Here is a 25,953-nt window from a genome sequence, read left to right as displayed (position 1 = left end):
TCATGGATCAAAAGTGCTTAACGGCAAGAATTCTCTCTTCATTTCAGGCATGGACAGCACCCACCGCAGCCAAAGCCTTAATCATGTGCTGTATGTGCTACTGTAATATAAATAATACTAATAATAGCAACACCAACAATACAGTTTTCTCTCTCTGACACTGCCTCCAGTTTCTAGCATTAAAGCTATTTATGTGCCAGCACTTTATGAATTCCCATGAAGGCTGTCCTTGGCAACTTTTTGTGATCTTGCTTTAAAATTTCACCCTAGAAAACCATGTTCATGCTCAGAAATGTGCTAATTACGGGGTAAATGCTTCCTGAATGAAAACTGACTGACAATTATAATAAAAAGGTATAAGCTCAGGATGATTACACTAATGTCAGCATAACTGCAGTCATTGTGCTCTAAACTTAAACCAGAAAAGATAGCAATAACTTTCACCAGCTTTGATATTTTAGCTCTCTTTTAGTGAATGAATGTAGCATGGACATTATGAGGAGTGCTACTCACATATCACCACATACAACTGAACGGAGAATTCTGCAGTAAGAAACGATGTGGTTCATATCACAGCATCTCTTTGGATTCTTCTAGCTTAATATCTCTGTGAGATAATGATACACTTTTCCAAAGCATCCAAAAAGATCTTAAAGCAATTTAAATTTCCACACTTCCTGAAAATTCCCCAATTGTTACAGAAGTGTGAAAGAGTAGAGGAAAATCAGTTTGTGCCTCGTTCCAGACTCAGTAAAAAAAGGTTGCCCTCTCTCAGTCAGCCTACATACAGGTACTTGGCCATTTAGGCTTGCAAATCAAAGCAAACCCAACACGCTGCTAGCCAGAATTGTCTTGTCACTTGCCACTGATTATAGAAACTTGCATGTCAGTGTTGCTAATTAAGCCCATCTAAGTTCAAAATCTTTGATGTTCACAAAGAAAAACAACCATCTCTAGGTATAATATGGCAGCTATGATATTTACCACTAGGTCATACATCAACAGTCAGGACTAGGACAGAATGCAAGGAGCAATACTGCGTCCAGATGGATCTACCGGGTGCATTGGATGAGGCTGAATGGAATGACAAGAGCTGGAATTTGACCAGGACACTGCAATTACCATCTACAGCTGGGAAAACAGTGATCTTGTACTTTTTTGGCAAATTTGAAACTTCAAAAGAAACATCATTTCAATTTGGAACAAAAACAAAAAAATTCAAACTGCTTGTTGAACTGATTATTTGAGCGCAGTTTCTTGCTGTTGGAGCCATGTGGTGTTGAACTTTGTAATTGTTTCAGATTGTTAAAGAAAAACTTGAAGCAAAAAATGGTTTCAGCTCTCCCCCACCCACCACGTAAATCTGTCCTTTAAAAAAAGTTGTAATTGACTATTCCCCATTTTCAGATTTCTTCTTCTAAAATGAGAACGGCAAGAAAATCAATTTGCTCACAAAACAGGTTGTCATTGCAAACTTCTGACATGACCGCAAGTCGCCACCATCTTTTTCTTATGCTTCATTTGGCTACTTACAGAACTGCTCCAAGTCATCTCTTTTTTTAGATTCTGGCATGGCAGTGATTGTGAGCAACGGGCATGGATTTCCTCCTAGCGTCTGGCAGAGCGTCTGCTGCCTCCAGTAAACCTTCTTGGGGTTCCTATTTTGTTCCAGGATGTCAAGATGGGACTGAGAAAGAAGCAAGGAAACAGATTTACAAGTGAGTTTATGGTCTATAAAACCTCATTTTATTCCACTAGTTGTATATCATTATTGGTACTAACTTCATCTCTTGCAAGTTTCCCAGCCTCCTCTCTTCTGCCAGCTACCATTGTGTCCTTTTACATCCCGCAAATATGCGCATGCTGTTCAGAATACCTCCAAATTCACTGAAGCTGCACAGGACTATCACTCATATATCACTTTACCTGAACAGCTCCTACGAGTTTCTCTTATTAGTGTAAAGAAATTTTATGCATACATGAAATCCAGAAGAGAACTGCCTGCTCTTTGCATTTTAATAGGGACCGTGTAGTAAAATGTGAGAAACTAGTCATTTTTGAGCATTTGTAGAACTGACTGATTATCTGTCAAGCGTATGCCAGTAAAACTCAGGAACAATTCTACACCAGAGGCAGTCAAAAAGTTTACATCAAAACAACATTTTGTATAATTGGTGGTGGAGAATCTGAAAAAATAGTGTCTTTCCAAGAAGTTATTTAAAAGGGGATTTTTTTTCCCAGAGTTGATGGTTGGTGATTTTAAATAATTCTTAAGAAGTCCAACAGCTTCTTGAGGAATTTGAGAAAAAGAATTGGCAGCTATAAAAAAAATATGTCTTTTTGGAACTTGTTCTGATTGCCTCATTAGACACATAGCCACTTGCCACCCACACACCAGATGACGTGCAGTGTCTGTGGCTCACTCTCTCTGTTTACACTGTAATTGCAAGTAGCAATGATACTGCAAGTAATCCCATCGCAGGCTGTTGCTAAGTGTCATGGAGCATCAGTTGTCTCTAGATTGCTAGAAATAGGTATACCACCTTACGTGCACTCGTCCTAACAGATCTTAAACTAAAACACACCAATTTATTTCACTGAACAATCCTCACATGGTTGCTTTTTGTAGTTAGAGCTAAATTTCAGACAATGTTTAAGGAACCAGGTATTCCTGTTCCTCAGACCTTGGAGCTACCTTTTGATCAGACTGCTTTCGCAGTATCCACTTGAAAGCACACACGGGACTGAAATTTACAGTTGTCTATGTCATAAAACAACTAACATACTGATCTATAAAGTGAATGCAATTATTAGACCCATCTAATGATCTTGCACAGATACAGAGGACTCAACATAATCAATTACTTATGTTCCTGGTACCCAGTGAAACATAATTGGATACAGCTACCATAGAGATTTCAGCTTGATGTCCAAACAATTAACACTTTAATGTGAAAATAAATAGATTACTGTTCATAAAATAAATGTAATTACTAATGGACAAGAAGTAATGAACTGCAGAGTGCATCCAGTTCAAACAGTATTCCTCAAAGTGTGTTTGTTGTAAATATGTCTGTAACTATTAAAAATATATGATATTTAAAAACATTTCCAAATTACTAACTCCGTATACAAGTTTATCTTCTTCCCCAAAGCACTATTTATTTAATTGAGCCCTTGGGTTTCTAATCACTTTTAATTTATTACTGATATATAAAACTTACATACTTCACCAATGGACAAATGTTTTAAAATGAAACCTACTGGTGCACAAACTTGATATAGTTTATTCACTGTGGAAATTAAAGTAAGGAGGAAAATGTGTAAATCCCATCACTCAAGACATTTTAAATTACTCTGAGCAAAATAGCTTTTTAGAATATATTAGAGGCAACAGTTTTGCTTTGGCCAAAGAGATGGACAGGACAATCTATCAATCTTTTCCATCCCTAATTCCTATTTACCAAATTTTGTGGCTCTTACTGAGTTTGAGTTCTTTTAAACTTTTTCTTGGGCAAAATTCCCTTCAGCTTCAACAAGCATTTTATTTGAAGAGGCAGTGAAATACTTCAAGATTTGGCCCTGCAAGTCTAGGAATAACATCTTTTCCATCTCAATTCTATTCATTCAGGAGCAAGTGAGATATTCAGAGATTCCCAGAGCATACAAACTCTCCAAGGCTCTCTTGCCTGTGTGCCAGCAGAAGGTAGAAATCAATAACAGTAAAATAATGATGAGGCACTGCACCTCAGTAATAAAGTATTCAGTGGACTGATTCACCACCATTCCTCAGTATCACATTTGTCTTTTCCCCTGAAGACTGTAGAATATACATGCCTTCAAGACTATAGGTCAGATCCTACTGCTGGAGTGCTCTCTCTCTCCCTCTCTCTTCTGCATTGATCCAAAAGAGAACTGGTAACCATAAGCCCAAGAATAAGTGACCTTACAGGCACAGTTTGGACTGTGAGGGCTTGACTGGTCTTATCTCAGATAATGAAAGCAGTTTCTTTGAACATCCATAATGGGATGCAAAGCAGTTGACAAGAGACTGTTGTTTGAATAGGAATGAATCTAACCCAAATTATGCTGGCCATACATAGAGCAGAATGGCTAGTAAGTGAGAGAGGGCATTTTGTTTCTCTTTATAGCCTATTCTTTCATATCTGATAATGGTAAACTCGTACCCACCTGGTAAAAGTTAAAAAGTTAAACTTCGCCAATCCACATATGCATTTATTGCCCAGAATGAAAGGAACTGGCAATGGAAATTGAAAAAAAAAAGAACTGAACCACCTGGAACTGGAGAGAGCAGCTGACAAATACTACTCAAATGAGGCCCAGTGCTGCAGTATGGCTGGGTGCAGCTGTGAAAGCAGAACTGTTATGTTCTATCAAAAAGAGGAGCAAGCGGCCTTCACTTCTGACTTGCCATTAGCGCTATCCTGCCTGCTTCTCACCCTTTCAGGAGGAGGATCCTGCAGCCCAGAGGATATGCAGATGTTTGCTTTGCCTTATCTGAGGACTAGTATAAACACTAATGGTTTGTGTCCCAGCTTATCCCATACAGAAATCTTTTTTCTACTATCACATTCTGGGCTCCATAGTTGACAGAGGGTTGCAGTTGCAGGCAAAGTAATGAAAGCATCAGGATAATTAATTAACAGCCTGTGAGAACAGGCCTCTGTGCTATCTCAGAATCTATTCACACAGAAGGCAGCTCCAGTCTGTCAGGCCCATTAGCTTATCTAGATGCATATATCAGCATTACCATCATTGTGGAGTAGGTGTAGGGGTAATGGTAGGCCAGGTAGCAGACATCATCTTCATGAGGGAACGTGATACTGAAGGCGAGTGTGTAGTAGGATTTTCTCCTCATGCCTCCCGCTGCAGCTGCACAGCTGCGGTAGTGGTTTCTGAGGGAAGAGAAAGAGGGGGACGTGGTTATCACTTCTGGATGCACATTTGAAGTGGTCATGAAAGAACTAAACATTCAGAGAAGTATCCACCTTGAAAGAGTTTTCACCTCATGCTGCAGCTGGACTCCAAACTCAACCAGCCATTGTACCAAGCCTGGGAAGGCCCCATGCAAGTACAATCAATCTGATCCCAGCAATGGACAGGTACAAAACATAGCACAGTGCTAAACAACACTCAGTAACACAGCAATGCACCTACAGACCATGTAAAAGAAGGATGGTTAGAGAAACTCTGGTATCAGTAGACATGGAGATACAAGCAAGATCATGATGTGCCACTGGGCAAAGCCAAATTCACGGTTGTCTTGGGATTCATTCAGTAGCCAGCAAAGGCCAGCAGAGAGCAGGGAGTCAAGAGGCAGAGCAGTGTGTGGCAGTATTGGGCATGGTCAGTCCCAGCTAGTCATGTGTTGATGACAGATGGGAGCACTCTCATGGGAAAATAACAGTTTAATTTGGTAAAAGTGCAAATAAGAAAGAAGATAACTAATGCTAGTTCACACTCTGCAGTACAGACGTATCTAAACTAATGCAACAGGCTAACACTGCTGCATTGCTTCTGATGTCCAAGTTATCTTGGTCAAAGCTGCATGTACCTATTCGCATTCCTGAACTATGTCATGCGAAAATATTTTGTGAGAACCTGGAGACCCAAAAAAAAAAAAAGAATATCCTGCTAGAATAAGAAACCAGCCATTCAGCCCCAGCACAGGGCACTGAAGAAAAGGGATGTTCTAGAAAAAAATTAGGACATACATAAAATCTTTCAAGTATCATCAGAGGCTCTCTCCTGACTATGAAGAGGAGAGAAGTGGGTTTGGATGGAGACTTCCTATGTAGAAGAAATGACCTCATGCAGATTTGCCGGACATGAGCTAACCAAAATCCCCTCACTGCATCTCTCCTTCCCAATGACTTGAGCCTCTCCCTGTCAGAGAGCAGCAAGGACCAGCTGCTCCCTGAGGGACAAGGAGCCCAGGGCAGTATTGCAGCTAGCAGGGCAGAGGCCTCAAGCAGGGCAGGCACCTGGACGACAGTCAGGTTTATCCAAGGGCCCGGGTCATCAGGCACATCCACAGTGGTGAGGCAGAGCTGAGGTCAAGCCAGGAAGTCAGTTCACAGGTCAGGGTCCTGATCAGCAGGGTTCACAGCACAGCTGTGATTGAGCTGGAGACCAGGCAGTCCTACAACGCAGCACAGGCAAGGACTGAGGGCTCTGGGCTGAGCTGAAATGGGGCTTTTGGGCCCATGGGCAGAGTAGGTGGACAGAGGTCCCAGGTAAGGCTGCTCAGGGCCACCAACTCCTTTTAGTGCACTCAAGGCCCTGACATCCCTTCCTTAAAACTACAGAAATCTCAAAGTGAGCTTCTCCATCTAGTTTCAGGACAGGATCTCCTGCAAGAGATTTACTCTGATAAAGAGATGACTTGAGGATGAGCAAGAAAGTTCTTTTAGCAGAGATGAAGAGACAATTCATGCACTTTAGGGAGAAGCTTCACAGCAAATTGCATCCATAAGTACATTTCAAACAATATTTTTCCCACACTGCACCAATTATGCTGTTGCTGAAGCTTCTGATTCTGAAGGACTGTGAGGTTTCTTTGACAAATGTTATCATCAATGTTGCATTAAAATGCAAAATAGAGGAGGCAACCAAAAGATGCAATTTCAGCTCCTGAAATTTACAATACCAGTTTATTTTGCTGCTGTTCATTTTTATTCAAAGGGGTGGAGAGAAAAGATAATTATTCTTGTCAAATTCTCCAAAATAATCAGCTCTTTTTCATGAGGAAGACACAATACAATACTGTTTTTTTCACCTGAATTTAGTAGTTAGGAACATGTGAAGTGAATGATACTGACTGCATCAATAGATAGGAAAGGAACACTGAGTCACAGTGGCAAACTGAGAAGCCTCTGACTTTATCCTCAGCTGAACCCTTCACCCCAACATTTCTTTTATAGATAAACCACACAAAGAGACTGAGATAAAAAATGCAATGACTCCACAAATAAACATCTATTTAGCTATCACATATGCATTTCAATGGGTCCAGAATTTGAGTCCAGTGTATTTTAAGTCAGGACAATGCCATTTGGTTTAGTTCCTGTTAATTTGGACAGTGAAGGATAATTAAGAACCATTTCTTGTATAGTGTGTAAGGAAAGTATTCATCTCCCCAGCCTCTGTTGTACTCAGTGTCACTTAGAAGGTCAGATGACCTTATTCATAAAGAACTGTCAGGAAGCGCTATGATTTTCCGAGATATTCCAGGGTTCTCCCTCCAAATTCACATTTCTAGTGAGAGGTCTGGGGTAAAGTGAGTCTAGCAGGCAGTTCCTGCCTATACATCTGCCATGCACTTTTGGGAATGTGTTCCCGCCTGACCCTAATACTTCTGTAAAGGCTTCTCCCTCTATCATCTGTAATTCTGCAGTCAAAAGTCTCCCCTGTCTAAATGGCCAATTTACTCAGAAATTTTGCACCACCAGACCTTCTGATCTTGCTACTCTAGCAGCCAATGCTCCTTACTCCTGACAGTACTCTGATCTCAAGAGCCTGAGGGAACTTATGCACAGCTCTTACACTGCACTGCTTAGCAGTGCATTTCATTCTTGTTTTGAGCACCTCTGCAACAAGCTTACTGCCACCCTGAACAGATGTTTCTACACTTCTGAATCACTTCTTGACACCTGCTTCAATCTATAGCAAACTACCTAATAGTAACAGTAAGCCTACAAGTGGCTTTGTGAGGCTTCAATAATTGCTACTCATACATTAAAAAGAAAAAACATCTGTGCATAAGCAGTGTAAATGATCATGTATTCCTACAGCAGATAATACGGTCTCTTCACAATCCACCATTTAATGTAGAAGCTCTGAATATTTTTAAAGGAAACCTAAATACCAGCACTTTTCTTTCTTGCCTCCCTCTACTGTTGTCACCCAAGACGGCTCTGTTGCCCCTTTGTTCCTCCACCAAGCGGGTACTTTTTCTTCTTCATCCCTTTTCATCACAACTCTACCATGGCAGCATGAAGCCCAAGCTAACAAGCAGGGAAGAGGTTATTATTCCGGGCTTTGCTGGTGGTGTAGTCCACCTAGTGTTGTAGCGCTGGTGTGAGGTTCACCTCACTAGGTGAGTACCCATGCTATCAGCCACCCACATGTTCTGATCTATCCTTGTGTAGTTTGACTGGAGCTGACACTGTCTTTCGCTGTGCATTTCTAGAGCACCCTGCATGCTGAGAGCCTAATCCTGACGGAACTAGTGAGTATTACTGACATAGGGACAACACAGTTTCCCTAAGGAACCGTAACACCATGCCGTAGGAGGTACTCATTTTCTGTCTGGAGAGTGCAAATATATTTTTGCCTTTCATCTGTCTGGACCTGAGGGGAGGAAAAAGACCCTAACAAGATCTGCTCCTCACTATCTTATTTGTGTTCTCTTTCCAAAAACGTTCCCAAAGTTTTGCATGCATTCCAGAAGCTAATACACTGGTTATTAGAAAGGAAATAAGAGACCAAAGGGTGTTTTTTAATCAGCATGCAAGCTGTACCTACTGTGATTTTCAGTCACTCTCTGTAATAGTTAAATGATTTTACTTGCTGCTCTCCGTCAGACATAATGTGCAGGTAGTATATTTCTAACATAGGTGTGATGGAAAGTTAATTAATAATAATTACTATAATACTTATCACTTATTCTGTACAGTAATTTTTCACGCTCCAAAGTTCTTTGCAAGCATTATTTAATTAAAACTTGCCTCCCATTTATCTGGTCCCATTCTTTGGGTGGCTGATAGGTGATGCTAATTAGCCACCTTTTATAGAAGAGGAAACTGAGACACAGACAGGTGAAGACATTGGCCAAAGGCACACACATGCCAGTCAGTAAAGGAGCTGGACTGGAACTCAGGAATTCAGCATCACCAAGCTATACAAGAACAACATGTCACACTCATCCTATTCTTTGACTTCCTGTCTGCAGCATTTAATCTGGTAAAAAGCACTAGAAGGTGACGGAATATGGCATAGTATCAGCTTAGACTAAAGTGGCAGAGGAAAATATCTGTATCCCAGATTTCTAGGCCATTTGAAAAGGCTCTAAATTTAAAGTAAACTATTTATCACTTACTTTCTGATGATTATGCATTCCCTTCGTCCAAAATCTTCCTACTACCTGGAGACCGGTGTCTCTGTTTTACAACATGCCCTGATCTTCTTACATCTCTAAGCATGACTGGTATTGCAATACACTTTAGCAACACCTTGGTTTATAGCAGACACAAGCGTTATTTAACAATTTATGGGCATGGCTAAACTCAGTTGTTATTTTGGGGTCTGCCGTGTTGCAGGCTGGAAAACGTACAACATAACTTCCAACAGCCAGATCCATGTTAAAATATCTTTATTTTCAAGACTGAAGGCAGAATCCCATTCAAAGCAGCATATTCCCATAGCCATCTTGCTATTAAGGCCTACAGTCATATTGTCCAGGTCAGGGTTTACTGGTGTCTCAGCCCTCTTTTGTAGATATCATTAGAACTGAGAAGTGAGATGCCATTTTCTGGCACATTTCAGCATTGACTGCCCTCATAGGAATCAACCAGGTGGCCTGCTAATGCTCATGATTTCTTCTAATATGATTATAAAGATCCTGGAGAAAAAAGAGAAGACCCAGTTCTGACACCGCAATGATAACCAAACAGCCATGTCTTCAGTGATGATGTGAGAACAAAACACTCCATGTACCTCATTACTATCCGTGAGCTGACTATTGCCTGGAAAAATCGGAGGTTCGATAATATGCTTAGAATGAGCCATGAAACCAAAGGCACAAGCACATTCTCACAAATTCAGCATGCTGCCATTGTTCCTTAAATAATTTGCTGGAAAGGAATATTATTCATTGCATTATAGCTGCCAAGATAGCAAGTGAATTAGATGATCTTATAGTAACTGCAACTCTGTTTGTCATGGGTGTATCCTGTCACTTCATGGGGAGGCCATAAAATAGAGCAGAAGTGTCACTCAGCTTCCTTTTGACAAGAGCACTGCTAATATTCTCCCTACCATAAAAAGTGTCTTCTGAGACATGTGGGAAAGGTACACGATGACAGAGCTGTGCCACAACATTCATCTTTATGAGTGAACTAGCCCATCTTCAGAGAAGACGAATGCCAGCAAAGATCAGGCAACGTGCATCACCCAGACATCTTGTGAGTGTGCCTTTCCTCCCACTGTCCTTCAGCTCAAAGGTTGCTATCAGTCAGAGCTGTGGAGCAAAAGCAATGAAGGACATCTTCGAGTTTCTCCTTATTTTTGTAAGTATATCACTCTCTTTCCAAGTTTATGATCACCTCCTGGTAAAAGGAATTAGATGAGGTTTTCTTCAAAATCCGCCAATCCCTTGATATCCTTAGGATAACAAGCAGTTATCCCAGATACATAGACTGACATATAATTCAATGTACAATTATAAAACATTGAATATTCCAAATCAATACAACTCCATTCTCTTACATACTCTGAACAAGAATCTGATTATGGGCTTAATTGTACAATCATGGCTTAATCTCAAAAGTCATTTATTTAATCACTGCACAATAACTGCCTTGTTAATGACAGGAGAAGCCACTGCTATGGTAATCAGCATGTAAGGTTTGCCCAGCCTGCCCCTACTGGTGTCCCTTCTGTCTTGCACTCAGAAGCCCACAGTCACAGAAGCCAAAGGCTATGGGCGTGCAAAGGGAAGTCACTGCACCACAGCACATAAGCAGAACAGATCTAGAGGTGGAAAAGGTTAGGTGAATAAAGGTTGGTGAAGAGTATTTGGAGGACAACATAAAATTGTTATTTGAATTGTTACAGACAAGATGACAGGTCAAAAGAGGATACTTTCAGCCCTAGACCCCCAAAAGAGATTACTGCAGAGATTTGGGGTGGATTAGAATTTTCTTTTCTTAAAACTCAAGTTTGAGAGTCTACTACTTCTGGAAGGCAGCCCACGGTCATTGTTGGGGTTTATTGTCTCATCAAATCCACTGCTGAACACAGCCAGCTCTGAACCTTAACAGTAAAATCGTGAACTTCAACAAAAATACAATTTCTCATAAGGAGAAAGACCATTATTTTAACTTGAGTTCTAAAAACTGCCTCACTACACGACCTTGTGAAGAAAGGACCATTGTTTACTGTGTCAGAAAAGTTCAACTCTGTCCTGAGATCATTACTTATGACGTCAGCCAATTAATGCCATTGTTAATTGTGTTAATATCTTTCTGTTTCTTGTATTTCCCTGTCTGTCTGGAGTTATTGGATGGCCCCAGACCTACACTTCAAAGGTGTGGTATTTGGGGCAAGGACCACCCTTTTGTTTTCTGCTTATAAAGCACCTAATACAGTAGCCATGGAGTCCTGAGACACTGAGGAACTTTGGTGATGCAAATTGGTGAATAGGCATCGTAACAGAAAAACAGTATGTGAATTAGAAGAACAAAGAAAGTGGGAAGACTCAGGCATTCTCATTCTGTCACTCAGGCATTCTCATCCCAGCTTTCAGGTCACAACAGGTAATGCCAGGATAAAATACTTAACCCGAAATGCTACAGTATTTGGTTATTTGACTTCTTCTGCAGTGCTCTACCAGTTCACCCCCAATATATGACCTCCTCCTCCTCCTGTTGTAGACTCCTCTTCTTGCTTGCACCACCCCAGGCTACATCATTCCCAGACACCCCACTCACAGGCACTCAGCCAAAAACCTTATTCAAACCTGTAATTTTCCTACTTTTTCTATTTTGTCCCCAGCCTTCAACTCTGCCCAGACTTTCTGATCCAGAACATACCAATTACAATAGACCTGAAAACCCTTTCAATCTTCATCTGCAAAATAATTAAAAAATGTTGTGAATAAATTTCTGGAAGCCTTGAGAAAATGAAATAGGGTTCATTCAACTTACCGAAACTCCAACCCTTACCCGTCTCTCCTTTGGTTGTAATAAACAGAGTGACTGAGGGACCAGTTTTCTGCATGGAAATGAGGTACCTGGGTGGTGAGTGTGTCTCAGATGGGTCAGCCTCCAGCTCAGATACCAGTTAAAGATGAGACTGATTTAATACTTTTCTTCTGAGGCTCTGATACGCTGCAGAAACAGTCTGAGACTCAAGAAACCTACATAAATAGCAGCCCAGGGCTTGTTAGATCCCCTTTACACCACTGCATCCTGGTCCCTGGGAGAAAGACAAAAGTTCCAGTATGGCACTAGGTTAAGGCTAATCCCTACTGTTTCTATAGACCCATAGGTCTATAGGCAGTGCCATAGTGCCTGGTCCATACCATAGTTTGCCCCTAATGATTTGAGTTCCAGCTTACAGACAAGGGAAGCTGGTGAAGACACTATGGTATAGAGACTTGTTCACAAACAAGTAAATATTTGCATATGTGTACCTATATATTTATCTACTTGTGTATATGCTAATCCTTTCCTTACTATATTCAGTTCCTACATCTCTTATAAAAGTTGGTGCATGCAAAAGAAAAGCAATGACTCCATCCAGCTCATTTCTTCCTGGACAGGGACAAACCACCTACATCATCTTTAAAACTTCCTCGTATTCCTGGCTGCAGCAAGGTTTGAGCATCCCCAGTCAGTTCCCTTTCCTCCTTCCCTCTAGGGAAGAGAATTCTGCACTCGCACTGTTTCTCCCCAGGCACCTAGTATAAAGATTTCACTTGTAGCCGTTTCCTAAAGTTGGAAGCACAGAACACATTGGACTAGCATCAATTTAGAAACATTTGAAACAGGTAGCAGTGGTGGTAAAGCTTAACATCAACACAGTTAACAGGAAGGGAACAGGGGGAAGGGAAGCCACAAATTATTAACCAAAAGATGCACTTACTTGTAGTAGCTGATATCATAGCCCACCCGAAGCCAGTGAGGCCTGCCCTGGAGAGCTTCCTTCACTGAATACATAACCAGCTGCATGCCTACATAAAAAAAGACAGTTTCAAGTGACAAGCGACTTTCCCTGCTGGAAAAGGCATAGGTGGGAAAAGGCATGGGCAGGAGGGAAATGGAATGCAAGAAGCATCATTATTTTGTCTGTGTTCTCTCTGCTGACAGCTTATGCAAAGTAAATACATTTACCCACAGTCCCATGTTTAGTTCTGTTGAAGCCATGACTGTATAAAAAACATGGCCAAAGGAAGTAAGCTGGATCGAGTTCATTAGAAAATAAATTATCCTACTGGCCTTTGCAGATAAGAACTTCAAGCAGCTCTATTTATAAACAGACAGAGAAAGGGAAATAAGAGAAAAACAGGAATCAACATACGAAACAGATCAATAATTTGGTTTGTTCGGTATTTCACCCTTGGCCACACCATTATTGAATACTTAATCCTACCATAACATTAGAGAATTGTGGTGCATCCAGGATCATTCCTTTAAAAAGCAGCAAGTAAAACTAAACGTCTTCGAAGAAGGTTTGAAACTTGCCATGAGACTTAAATAATAGTGGTTGTGCTATAAATGCTGATAATGATAAGTATCCATCTTTGTACCATATAATACTGGTAGATGACTTCTTCCTGACCTTCAAAATATTACCATTTCATGCCCTGAGGTATGAGGCTTTCTCTCTAATCTGTATTGTGCACACATTATTCACAGCTGCATGAAGGGAACCCATTTGCAGACAGTTTTTCTACCAAGTTCTGTTGCTCTATACACCTGCCTGCTCTTTTACAGGTTCTTGCCCTCATCAGTAAAGCTCTCCTACCCCAAGTAAATATTTATTTCCCATTGTTCCCTCTTCCCTGCACCTCTTTTTCCTTCACACATTTTAATTTAATACCTTCCTCCAGGCTGCTCAGTATATCTGTTCCATGGTGCCTCCACAGTCTGATGGCCATACAGTGGCATAGGTGTCACAGAATCATAGAATCATTGAAGTTAGATGTACCTCTGGAATTCATCTAGTCCAACCCCCCTGCTCAAGGCAGCATCAACTAAAGCAAGTTGTTCACGGCCATGCCCAGTCAGGTTTCAAGTATCTCCAAAGATGGAGACTCCACTTCTCTGGGCAACCAGTTCCAGTGTTTGACCACCCTCATAGTAAATAATTTTTTCTTATGTTTAAATGCTATTCCCTGTATTTCAATTTATGCCCGTTGCGTCTTTTCACTGGATAGCACCAAAGAGTCTGGCTCTGTCTTTTTTACTCCTTCTGTTCAGGTATTTATGCACACTGATAAGATCCTCCTTGAGCCTTCTCTTCTCCAGGCTAAAAATCTCCAGCTCTCTCAGTCCCTCCTCATATAACAGATGCTTCAATCCCTTAACCATCTTTAGGGACCGTCACTGCACTTGCTCTTTTATGTCCATGTCTCTCCTCTACTGGGGAGCCCAGAACTGAATACAGCACTCCACATGTGGCATCACCAATGTTGAGTAGAGGGAAAGGATCACCTCCCTTAACATGCTGGCAATGCTCTTCATAATGCAGCCTAGGATACTGTTGGCCTTCTGCAATGCAAGGGCATACTGCTGGCTCACGGTCAACTTGTGGTCTACCAGGACCCCCAGGGTCTTTTCTGTCAAGCTTTCCAGACAGTCAGCCTCCAGTACGCACTAGTGCATGGGGTTATTCATCCCCAGGTGCAGGGCTTTGCATTTCCCTTTGTTGAACTGAAGTTCAACAGCCTTGCTAAAGTCAAAATAAACAACATCTACTGTTCCTCCCTCATCCACTAAGGTAGTCATTTTGCCATAGAAGGGTATCAGGTTGGTCAAGCATGACTTCCCCTTCATAAATCCATGCTGACTACTCCTAATCACCTTCTTGTCCTTAATATGTTTGGAAATGGTTTCCAGGATTAGTTGCTCCACCATCTTCCAAGGGATCAAGGTGAGGCTGACCAGCCTGTACTTCCACAGATCCTCCTTCTCATTCTTCTTGAAGATAGGAGTGACATTTGCTTTCTTCCAGTTCTCACAAACATCCTCCAGTCATCACGGTCTTTCATTGATAACTAGGAGTTGTCTCGTAATGACATTGGCCAGCTCCCTCAGCACTCATGGATGCATCCCATCAAATCCTACAGATCTGTGTATGTCCAGTTTATTTAGATGTTCCCTAACCTGATCCTCTTCCACCAACACTGAGTCTTCATTGCTCCAGACTTTCCCAACGGCCTCAGGAGCCTGGGATTCCTGAAGGCAAATCTTACCAGTAAAGACTGAAGTGAAGAAGGCATTGAGTACCTTGGGTTTGCCATGTCCTTTGTCCCCAGGTCCCCTCTCCCATTCAACAGCAGGCCCACATTTTCCTTAGTCTTCCTTTTGCTGCTGATATTCCTGTAGAAGCTCTTCGTGTTGCCCTTCACATACCTCACTAAATTCAACTCCAGATGGGCTTCGGCTTCCCTAACCCCAACCATACAGACTTGGATAGCGTCTCTCTATATCCTTCCTGGCTCACCTGACTCTGCTTCCACCTCGTGTGCTTGCTTTTTACGTCTTAGTATTTTTAGAAGCTCCTTGTTCATCAATGTAGGCCTCCTAACCACTTTCATTTGACTTGCTGCAGATCAGGATGGACTGTTCTTGAGCTTGGAGGAGGTGATCCTCAAAAATCATTAATAACATCATTAATCCTGATGGCATATTTCCATAAGCATACATTTGATTTCCCTTCCTCCTTTGGGTTCCTCTATTAAAACTCTCCAGCCCTTTAAGAGCTGGCAAATGTACCGGCAGAATCAGTACCACCCTACATCACAGCCAAAGGTGAAAGGGAAAGGCATTTCAAACACAAACTAGCCTACAGCTAGGAATAACCTCTCTATTGATGCTTTGTGAACCAGAGACATGAGCTACATACAAGAAGTGATTATGCATCAGGTTCCAGAACAAAGGCCACAGTGAATTATGAGAGACACAAACCCTCCCAGAAGCCCAATTCATCAGACAAGAGGGATATGAGGCTCAAGGTCTATAATGCTCCTAACATCCAAAATTTCAGCTCTTGCCCTTCTCCATAAGATGCAGTACAAGAACACATACAATGTACTGCCCCAGAGCTATGGCTGATATTGGTCTGCCATCCCAATTCAGTTCAAGAAATCACAGTGTTTTCTTTCCATTTTCCCCATGGAAACATTCAGTTTTAGAAAACAAACGAGTCAGGCTTCTGGCAAAATCTCAGTATTTTCCACGGTAGACTGAGTCGTCGGAAAAAAAGGAAGGAGAGAGGTGGGAATTTCACTTCCTGACTTGCTCTGCTCCTTGTCACGACTGTTCCACGACATACCCTTTTGCTGACATGAAAATTACACAGTGCCATCTAACCAAGAGCAAAAGGAATGGGAAAATCAAAACATACTGGTAAACATGAGCTGTAAGTATTACCACCCATGGCACTTTGGCACTAAATCAGGACTGGAAACTTCTAGTTTCGTGGCATGGACATGAGCCCAGGAAAATGCAAAGGGAATATAACAAATAAACAGCATCTCTCATCCATAGTCTGTGTAAATGTTATGCATGTGCCAGAAGGGGTAGCAAGCCTCACTCAGGCAAGCCAGATAGCTAGAGATTTAGTACCCTCTCAAAGCAGCAGGAGCAACCCACAGAAAAAATGCCTTAACAGCCAATCCCTCCTACAAGCCATACAAAAGCAAGTCCTTGCTTAGCCTCCTCATACTGGATGGTATTTTCACATTTTTCTTCCAAATATGTATTTTTCATTACATGCTTGAAGATGTGAGTCATGTCCAATTCCGGGCTTACAAAACAAGGTGATAAACACTGACAACAGTCAAAATAGCAGGCAACAAGCAACCTTCCACCAATAATAGCCAGATTCTCTAGCCATGAAGCCACTGGTGGCTGTATCAGAGGTTTCAATGGGGTTTGCAATAGGAAGGATCCAATGCATCTCACCTTCAGGCTGCTACCAGACACAGCCACACAATTGTTTGGTAATTCAGGAGAACAGAATATGATGACAACAAAAAATTCATTTTCATTTGGGATCTACAGGAGTACTTGAACTCCAGCCCTTAGGGCTAAAGAGCAAATGCCTTATAATTCATTATGCCACTTACCCAGCCAGTTTCACAAATACAAGTGACAAGTCATTCTAGCTCCTAGTGCTATTTGTTTTAGGCACATTGATCCTGAGAGAGTTCCCGTGGTGATTGTCAAAGGCTGTATCCACAGGGCTTCAGAGGAATGCAAAGTCTGATATTAGGGGCTTATTAAACATTCTGTGTCAGGTCTTGAGCCGGTGTAAATTAACACAGCTCCATGGAAACAAATAAAAAAAACAACTTATGCCAGCTAGAAATTCAACCCACAGTCTCCATGAGGAAGAAATCATTTTTGTTCTAAAATGGGTGTTGAAAGCTGGGATTTGCCCTGCCTATTTCTGAGCAATGCAGCCTTCCTCCTAAACTACAGACTGTGACAGGAGCTCAAACACAGCAAGGAACAGTTTTTTTTATCATTAATATCACCAGAAGTCTAAGCAGTTCTAGAGGCAGAGAAGTCTTTCTGAATAAACCCAAAGAATCATGGATATTTATTTGAGGATTATCCATATTTATTTAAATTTTTGAAGACCTCTCCAATCTCATGCTGCTAATTCAATCCCAACAGATCCTCTTCCTTCCCTCTCCAAACCCCAGTGCCATTCATTCAAAGTCCTGGTCTCTAATCACAGAACAGTGACCTTGGTTCCACAAATCCTCTTCCAGGGCTCAATACTCAGCCCACTTCTCCTGAGGATATGGAAAGGTCCTTTGACAAATTTAAAGTAACTCTTTCGGGTGATTTCAGGGCAGACAAAATGAAACTTACAGTCTCCCTTACATTTGAGAGACTTATGGATACAGAAAGTTTGAAATCTTTATGACATTAGAAAGATATTCTAGTGAACAGAAGACAATCCCAGTTCCCCAAAGGCTCATACCATAATTAAACTGGCTATTGAACTTCTCACAGTTGATAATGTTGAAGCGATAGGGAACTGCTAATTTCATGTCACGGACTTCAAAGTAGAACCACTGATGATGCTGGTTGCTGTTCACATCTGCATTCATAATTAAGTCATATTCAAACCTGTTAAGCAAGACACAAAAACAGTGGCCATGAATACTACACCAGTCTGCCACTGAACCTGCTGAGGAGAGCAGGTTGTACAACCAAAATCTTTAATATCCTGTAAGAGTTAAAGAGTGTCATCAAACCAGTAGCACCCAAACATGCCAATAAATACTCACACTACATTAGTCATATCAAAACTATCTGATCTCTGTTTTCCCTCTCCTGTTACCTTCATGACATCTACTGTTGGCAGGCATCATAAGCTCTGTTTCATGAAACCTGTTTCCCTGCCTGACAACTTTAGAACTCAAAAGAACGCCAGCTTTTCACACTATGGACACAGCAGAGAGGCTATCAGGACACAGTCATTGCAGGTATACTTACTCACGCACTTGGATGGCTTTGCGAAGGTTTCCTGATTCAAACTTGGAGAAGAATGTCAGGCAGTCTGGAGCACCCAGGCTTGAGTTACTACAGTAAATCAAAGCAAGGATATCTATAGCAGGTCACCTCAAAGACAAGTCCTCTCTAGCAACTTTTAGAATTTACTATAGTTTTCCATAAACTTTTTATAAGCAAGACCCTGAGAAGTAGCAAGAGGTAAGCAAATCCACAACCCTGCTATCCAAAACACCAGCCTTCTCTACTCTTGCTTAAAGATTCTAAATCTCATCTCCTTTTCCTTTCCCAGTAATCCATTTAGTCCCAATTCTTATTTATATTCTTTATCCCAGTTACTTTCCTCATTAATATATTTCCATTAGTTTATTAATTACACAAGGCAGCTCTACACAAGTTGTCCATTTACTCCTCCCACACCTATACTGTTTCTCTTTCCTAAAGCTTAGAAATCCTTACATTCATCTTGAACAACTTCACAACTCTCTCCTACCTCAAACTCTCCTCCACCTCATTTTCCTAAGAGAATGTTCTCTAAGTCATTCATCCTTCCTCTGAATGCAGTTTCTTCAGATTTGTGACCCTCTCCACTGCCTTCTGCTACATTTTCTCAAGGACCAGAATTAATGGCCAGAGTTGGGTGCCTATCACAGTTCACAGGGCTGGATGTATGTTTTCAGAAGTGTGTTGTAAGTGCTACACCTTGCAGAGTACATCTACCATCTGTGACACTGGAGAGTACAAACACTCAAGCTCACTCTCAACAGAAAATCTATTTAGCCCAGGTGGCACTTCAGGGTGCAGATAGACTGTGTCTGGATTCATAGCTACACTTTTCAGCACAAGCCTGTCTGTCTCTACTCCAAACCACTGCATGCAATGTAGACATATCCAGGGACACAACCCTTTTGATGTGTATATTTTCTTGTTCCTTTAAAACATTTGGAGACTCTCTTGCTCCAGTGATTTCCAAAATGAATCCGTTCCCAGAGCCATGTACTAGGAACTACCCCTCCAGCATGCTTTCACTATTGAACCTTATCTCCTAGGTTACTTCTTCTATTCCTTTATCTGAGCTGAACCAAGTGAATCATGTAGTGAGCTTGCTACCTAACCCAGCACTGACAGTGCCCCCAGTCACAGTACTCAATTGAGATTACCCACCTGGGCTCATCTAAATCAAAAACGGTTCTGCCTATCACATCACCTGGCTGGATTAAGCGACGAACATCATCCAGTACTTTGTCCCTAGAAAAAAAAAAAGCAAATTGTAACGAGACTATGAGAATCACAGGGTAATCTTGCAGAAGAAATATGAAAAGGCTTAGGAAATGCTTTCTAGGGGCTGGAGAAAGAGGACTTCCATGTGCTAATTCCAGATAAATTTCATCCATATATTTTTTACCATGAGAAAGCTCCTGCTCAATTCCCATTACCAGAAGTTGCCTTTTGGGTTAAATGACAGATTCTGTACAATTTTTATTCTCTATGATATTCTGTCAAGTCTGATTTATCCCCCATTCTTCCCAGTTAATCTCAGTCTCCCAACTAGCTTTGCCCCATGAGGAAATAACTGCCATAACTTATAAACCTATTCATCTGTTCCACACTGAATCTTGACTCCAAATCAGGCTAAATTCTACTCATTAGTAAACTTAGCTTCCCAATCACAGGACAAGATCAAATGTGGAATGCTGATTTTGTATCTGACCTTTGCAGAAACCATGTTATGGCCTGCAGCACGATATGATTATTCTCATTTTAGCTATACAGTTACACATGTTATTACAGCCATAAAAGCAAAGCTTTTAGAGCAATAGTGCAAGGAGAAGATGGTAGACTCATTTTACCTCTAAATAAGATTTTTAACTTTTATATTTACTGCAGGAAGAACCATCATCTCTCTGGAGGTCAAATAGTAGTAGTCTTCACAAATGCCATTTGATTAGTGTTGATCAACCTTAAAGCTTAGCTCAGAATCCTGTATATTGAGCCTTTTTGGTGCCTGGTAATAGCTCTCTATGCCACTAAAAACAAATGTAAAATCATTGCACGCAGCCACACATGGAATAGACAAAAAGTCAGTTAGCGGAAGAGTTTCTTCTCCGAGCACGGCTTCAAAACACAGCTTTTCCCTCAGCTGAACCCCTAAAATGACATGAGAAAAACAGCAACCTCTAGCACTGTGCCAGAGGGGAGATCTATATTACTGCTTGCTGCATATTGTATGCCATGTATGCTCTCTTCTCCTCGAAGGCTGGGGGTTGGCAGCAGGGAGGGAAAGCAGCCTGTTTGCCATGTCCTGGCTGCTGCTCTCTGGCTCATGACGAATTCTAGAAGAGGGGGCAATCATACTCCCACCACAAGCAGGGGCACATGCTAGGGAAGGAGGAGAAGCATCAGGAGGGTCCCATGGAGCAGGCAGAGAGGGAGAGGTGCAGTGAGGAAGGACACCACAGCAGAAGGGTTGAGTGGAGATCCCCGAGAACAACCTGATGCAGACACACAGCTCCAAGGGGAGAGACGGATTTTTCCTTAAGGAGCCAAAGGGGACCCTTTGTGGCAAGCACTAAAGGTGGCTGGATTAAGAGCAAGACTAAAGGCAAAAACCTATCTGGAAAGGACACAGAATCTTCTCCATTTCTAAAAAGAACTTGTTCTCGTTTGTGTTGTAACAAAACCAATTTTACAGATTCACAGATCAGTCCGGATTCCTGGTCTGCTCTCTTTAGGGGAAAGGCATGAGTAGATCCATCTCAGAGCTTTGATCAGCTCAGAGTCCCAACACATGCAGTGATGCGTTTATTAATAATTAATTTAATCAATAACAATTTGGAGTATGAGGTATGGAGTTTATGGATTCACAGAAACCATAAAAATCTCACTCAAAGATTGCCACTGCTACCTCCATCTACCAGACAATGAAAGAAACGCACAGATACTTCACAACTCATACTCTGACACACAGGAAATCTGTATTAGAGACAAGAAATAGGCTTACTGAGTCCTAATCCTGTTCCTAATCCAATAAAATGCCATTTTCCTTTCCTCAAAAGTAAAACCTAAATAAAATCGTCCTGCTGTTTGTCCTATCTCCTCGTGGCAAATCACTGTTTGGCTCGAAGTTTGTTCTATAATTTCCTAGAACATTTCAGAAATGTGATAGTCAAAACTTATATAAGCCAGTTTTGAGCCAGAGACCTATCAGTGTGATAATTATATTAAAGCACAATCACCTTTGAACCCCATACTTCCGCTCCAACATGGGCTTGCCATAAGGAGGTGGCTGGTGACCCCAGAAATCAGGGAATGCCAAGAATTTGTAGTCTGGTATGGACTTGACGCATTCGGCCCTAGCTATGTAGAAGCAAGGGCTGTGGAATGGCATATTCCCTTGGTGTTTCTTCAGAAGATTTCTCACCATATCTGAGGTCTTCAGTCTCCCTCCAGGACTAGGATTGATTGAGGCCTCACATTCAGTGTTAAACATTTTTTTGTACCAAGCAATCTCTTTTGGGAGAGGACACAAAGTAAGCACATGACTCCTGGCCATATCTTCCTCTTCAAGGGAGTCTGCATCTTGGACTGACTCTACTATGTGTCTCTTTTCAGTGATCTGAGCCCGTCTGCATTTCTCCTTCTTTGTCCAGCTCTGCAGTGGGACTTTTAAATCCTCTTCCCCTGGATCTGGACCCATCACTGTGACACTTTGGGTTCTCTGTATGTTTTGATGTTTCACAGAAGTAGCACTTCGAATGAAATAAGAGGGAGTAGACGGAAGATTCTCAGTGTTGTCCTCTGAGCTCTTCTCTTCTTCAGACTCTGATTCAAGCTCCTTTAAATTCAAAAAGCAGAAGAAATTAGAAGACACTAAACACAGGTTGAGCATCCTTTCAGAAGGAAACCTTTCAATGATGAAAGAGAAAATATTTACAAATCTCCCAAAATTGTATCCATCCAATCAGACAGAGTAAAATCAGCCGATGGATCTCCTGCCAGAAATTCTCTATCCTCAAAGCTGCTTCCACAGTAGTCCTTAGAAACTAGAAAGGATCAGACTGAGTCATCTGGGTGGGTCACCTCCAACCAAAACTGAGTGTTCTAACAAATTTGGGAAGATATTAAAAAATATATTTTGTGAATTAAATGTTGCAGCAGAGTAAAGAGAGCCCATCTGTCATGCAAAACTCCACCCCTGCCTTCATGCAAGAGTATAATTTAATCCCATTTGGCTAGTTACGGTCATAATATATGTCATAGTATTGTGCGTATAGGAGGTACATTAACCCAGTGGTCCTTTCCAGATTCATATTTGAATCACTGCTTTCAGCATTTCCAGATCCCTTTTGAGACTAGTAATGAGCACAATACTCCATTTCTTGTCCCAAATTGCAATAGAGCAATGATTTGAACTAAGCATTTCACTAGCAGCAGCGCAAACTTCTCCATTGCTTCCTTCAAACCACTAGCTGACAGTGTTTATTTTCCACATCTCATTCAGATCTCAATATTGCTGTTGAAACAGTCAGCAAGGATACAAATTACTATCTGACAGATCTCTTATATGGCAATTGATTCAGTAGGGTTTAGTAATCCATACCCAGTCAAATGTGCAGCAGATAACAATCAGATAGTAATATCACTCATTCTCTTATCACTTTAGATTCAGGCCAATAAACTACAGCAAAAAGAATTAATCTTTGTTTTTCCAGACCTATGAGACACCCAGTCTTCATTTTGCAGTAGGCTCTCCTGGTTATCTCTTATCAGCACTCCATTTCTAGTATTTCTTAACCTTTTGAATATTCACAAATAAAGGAAGCCACACTATGATCATACCTGAAAATTATGGGAAAGTTCAGGACACACTGCTTCATATTGTTTAAGCTCCTCCTCTGGCCGGTCAAGCACTGGCCTTGACCTCAGTTTGTTCACATCTGTCTCCAAGTCATCATCCTTCAAAAGCAGAATTAGAAAAGGATAAACATGCCCCACAAGATGACCATTAAATTAGTATTCTGCATAATCCCTAATGACATCACACTCATTGAATGAGTCCTACAACCATTCTCCCCATACTCACGAAGGCTGTCAAAATCATTTTATGGAACAATAAGTATAGACACTAGATTGTCAAAAATGGGAATCTGGTGTCTTGGTATTTGAGTATCTAAGTAGGGACACCATGAAGAGACTTGGTTCCCAAAAACCAGACCCATTTACTGAAATACTGAAACGGTTGAGCATGTCAACCATTCCCTTGCTTATGTTGTGTAAACCAGTAAGCACAGGTCCTCAAGAGATAATCTGATAGTATTTTGATTCAGAGACACAAATCAAACTAACATATACTTAGCACATATCAAATAAATGTATGCTTAGTAAGAAAGTTCTCAGAATGCATTATAGGTAAAATTGGCCTCACAGAGCACCACCAAAATTAGAAAGCTTGACACTTTTGACTTAGACCACAAACTGAAAGGCTCACCCTAGTATCACTGAACTCACAGGCACTGATTGCTCATATTTTATTTTATCTCTCAAAACTGTTGATAAATAGCTTTGAAACTCCTGCCCAATCCATCTTCTACACTCTCTTTCTTGATTTTTTTATGAGAATAAAAAGCTTTTAGAGCTCAGTCATCAGTGAAGCAGGAATAAGAATTGTATCTGAAATTTTCACATTCAAAGGCGACTGTGCATTAATGTGCAACCCTCTTCATATCAGATACCAGAACCAAAACCAAGCTGTGTCAAGCATTCAGTCATTGCATAAGGAACCAGGAACAGATGGTGGGAGATGGAAGGACAGAGACATGGCATTGATGAATGGCCATTACATGACAGCATTATTCAAATAATTTAACATGTTGTTAGTAAGTATGCACCACCAAACACCATCAAAGAAGCGATTTGCTCCTGATAATAGCTTCAGAAATTAGTCTATTTATCAAAACAAAATAAATTTGCCTGGACGCAAAGGTGTCCACGGCATTTCAAACCCTGAGCCACAGATGTATTGCAAAGCAGAGTTTGAACTGCTGGTTTGGCCTAGTTGAAAAGAGAATGAAGGGCTGCACAAAATATTTAAGGTGAATTTAAAAGAATTTGCCACCAGCTACATAAGACAGAAGCAGCTTCAGACATGCTGAAGATTTGGGTTGATGGGAAGGAAGCCTGAGAAGGCTGTATTTTTGTTGTGATGATTTTGATTTTGGTACAGCTGTTTGAACAATTACTCATGGAAGCGTTATGCCCAGTTACCATTTAGTTGGTTTTATCCATTATGCATGGATATGCATTAGGTAGCTGTGAAAATGTTTGTAAATCACATCAATATCAGCAAATGTTGTGCAAATGATACCTTATAATAAAAGGTAAACTGAAAGTTCATTATCCATTCCCTGCCTGCTTTCCCTTTAGAGAGATTTGTCATGGGAAATATACAACCAGCACACCAGACAAACAGTACTTAAAGCACATATTCAGAGCACTCTGACAAAAAAAACCTGCTCACATCTACTTGGTAAATCCTTATGAATAATGAACTAGTTCAGAGGCATATAGGATCTGTTTCCGAATGAATAACTAATTAAAGAAGGAGATAAATTCACAGTGAACCTTATTCCTAATGAGCAGCTGGACGAGCACTAATATTCAGATAAAAACAGACAGACAGGGCAAGTTAGGACACTGAGCCAATGTTTTTTACTTTCTTTTTTCATTGGATGCCATATCAGTTTATTACTTAAGGAAAAAAAAAGAGGGCAAGTAATGAAAAGGCCCTTTCATAGAGGTCTCAATCGTATGTAATTAGACTGTATTTGCAACTTAATTTCTTTCATTTTTTTCCCCATATCATTTCTTGTGGACAAGAGTATTAGCAGAGTGTTCACTACCTCACATTTGTGTATGAGCTTATATGTATTTTCTCATCAGAAAAGTCTGAACTCTTATCCTCAGTTGGTGGGGGTTTTTTGCCGGCTGGGCCATCACAGGGACAGAGTGCAAAGAGAGAAATCAGAAAAGTATTGAATAATTCATTATATTATTTGTCTGTGTGCAGCAGCAGATAAAGAAAGAATCCGCGTACCAGCTGCCCCAGCCGTGGCTTAAAAGAACTAACATGTTTCTAAGAATAGGTGCATAGCCCAAATATGCTTTGATATGGGAAGAAAAAGACAGTTAGCTTTTCCTAGGTGAAACGGCATATATCCCCTACTCTGTAAAGTGCCATGTCTGATCTACACCTAGATGAATCAAAAAGCCATGGTTTACCCTCAACTGTGCATGTGATCCCAACAATCGCTGGTCAGTCTCTCTGCAGGAATGGAGAGGTCACTAAACTTGCACCATCGTGGGTCACAGACATAGCAATTAATATATATGCAAGAGATTCTCTTCAGTGTGAGACAGCACTTCCTCTTTTTTCTTCTTTCAAGTATCCTTCTGTTAT

General features: G+C 41.1%; 1 protein-coding gene across 1 annotated transcript in view; it reads right to left on the bottom strand.

Moving 5' to 3' along the window:
• AGBL1 (AGBL carboxypeptidase 1) overlaps window positions 1–25,953 on the bottom strand; it is a 356,032-nt gene that overhangs the window by 205,973 nt on the left and 124,106 nt on the right. Inside the window, exons 11-18 of the mRNA XM_067305788.1 lie at window positions 23,337–23,453; window positions 21,734–22,332; window positions 19,662–19,745; window positions 18,483–18,569; window positions 17,965–18,113; window positions 12,889–12,976; window positions 4,772–4,916; window positions 1,534–1,687 (exon numbers count right to left, since the gene is read on the bottom strand). Coding sequence (XP_067161889.1) covers window positions 1,534–1,687; window positions 4,772–4,916; window positions 12,889–12,976; window positions 17,965–18,113; window positions 18,483–18,569; window positions 19,662–19,745; window positions 21,734–22,332; window positions 23,337–23,453 — 1,423 coding nt within the window. The remainder of the gene's footprint in view (window positions 1–1,533; window positions 1,688–4,771; window positions 4,917–12,888; window positions 12,977–17,964; window positions 18,114–18,482; window positions 18,570–19,661; window positions 19,746–21,733; window positions 22,333–23,336; window positions 23,454–25,953) is intronic.

Source organism: Apteryx mantelli, chromosome 15, assembly GCF_036417845.1.
Source record: "Apteryx mantelli isolate bAptMan1 chromosome 15, bAptMan1.hap1, whole genome shotgun sequence".
Lineage (NCBI taxonomy): Eukaryota > Metazoa > Chordata > Aves > Apterygiformes > Apterygidae > Apteryx > Apteryx mantelli.
The sequence above is the reverse complement of the archived record's forward strand: the minus strand, read 5'-3'. Positions and strand labels throughout refer to the sequence as shown.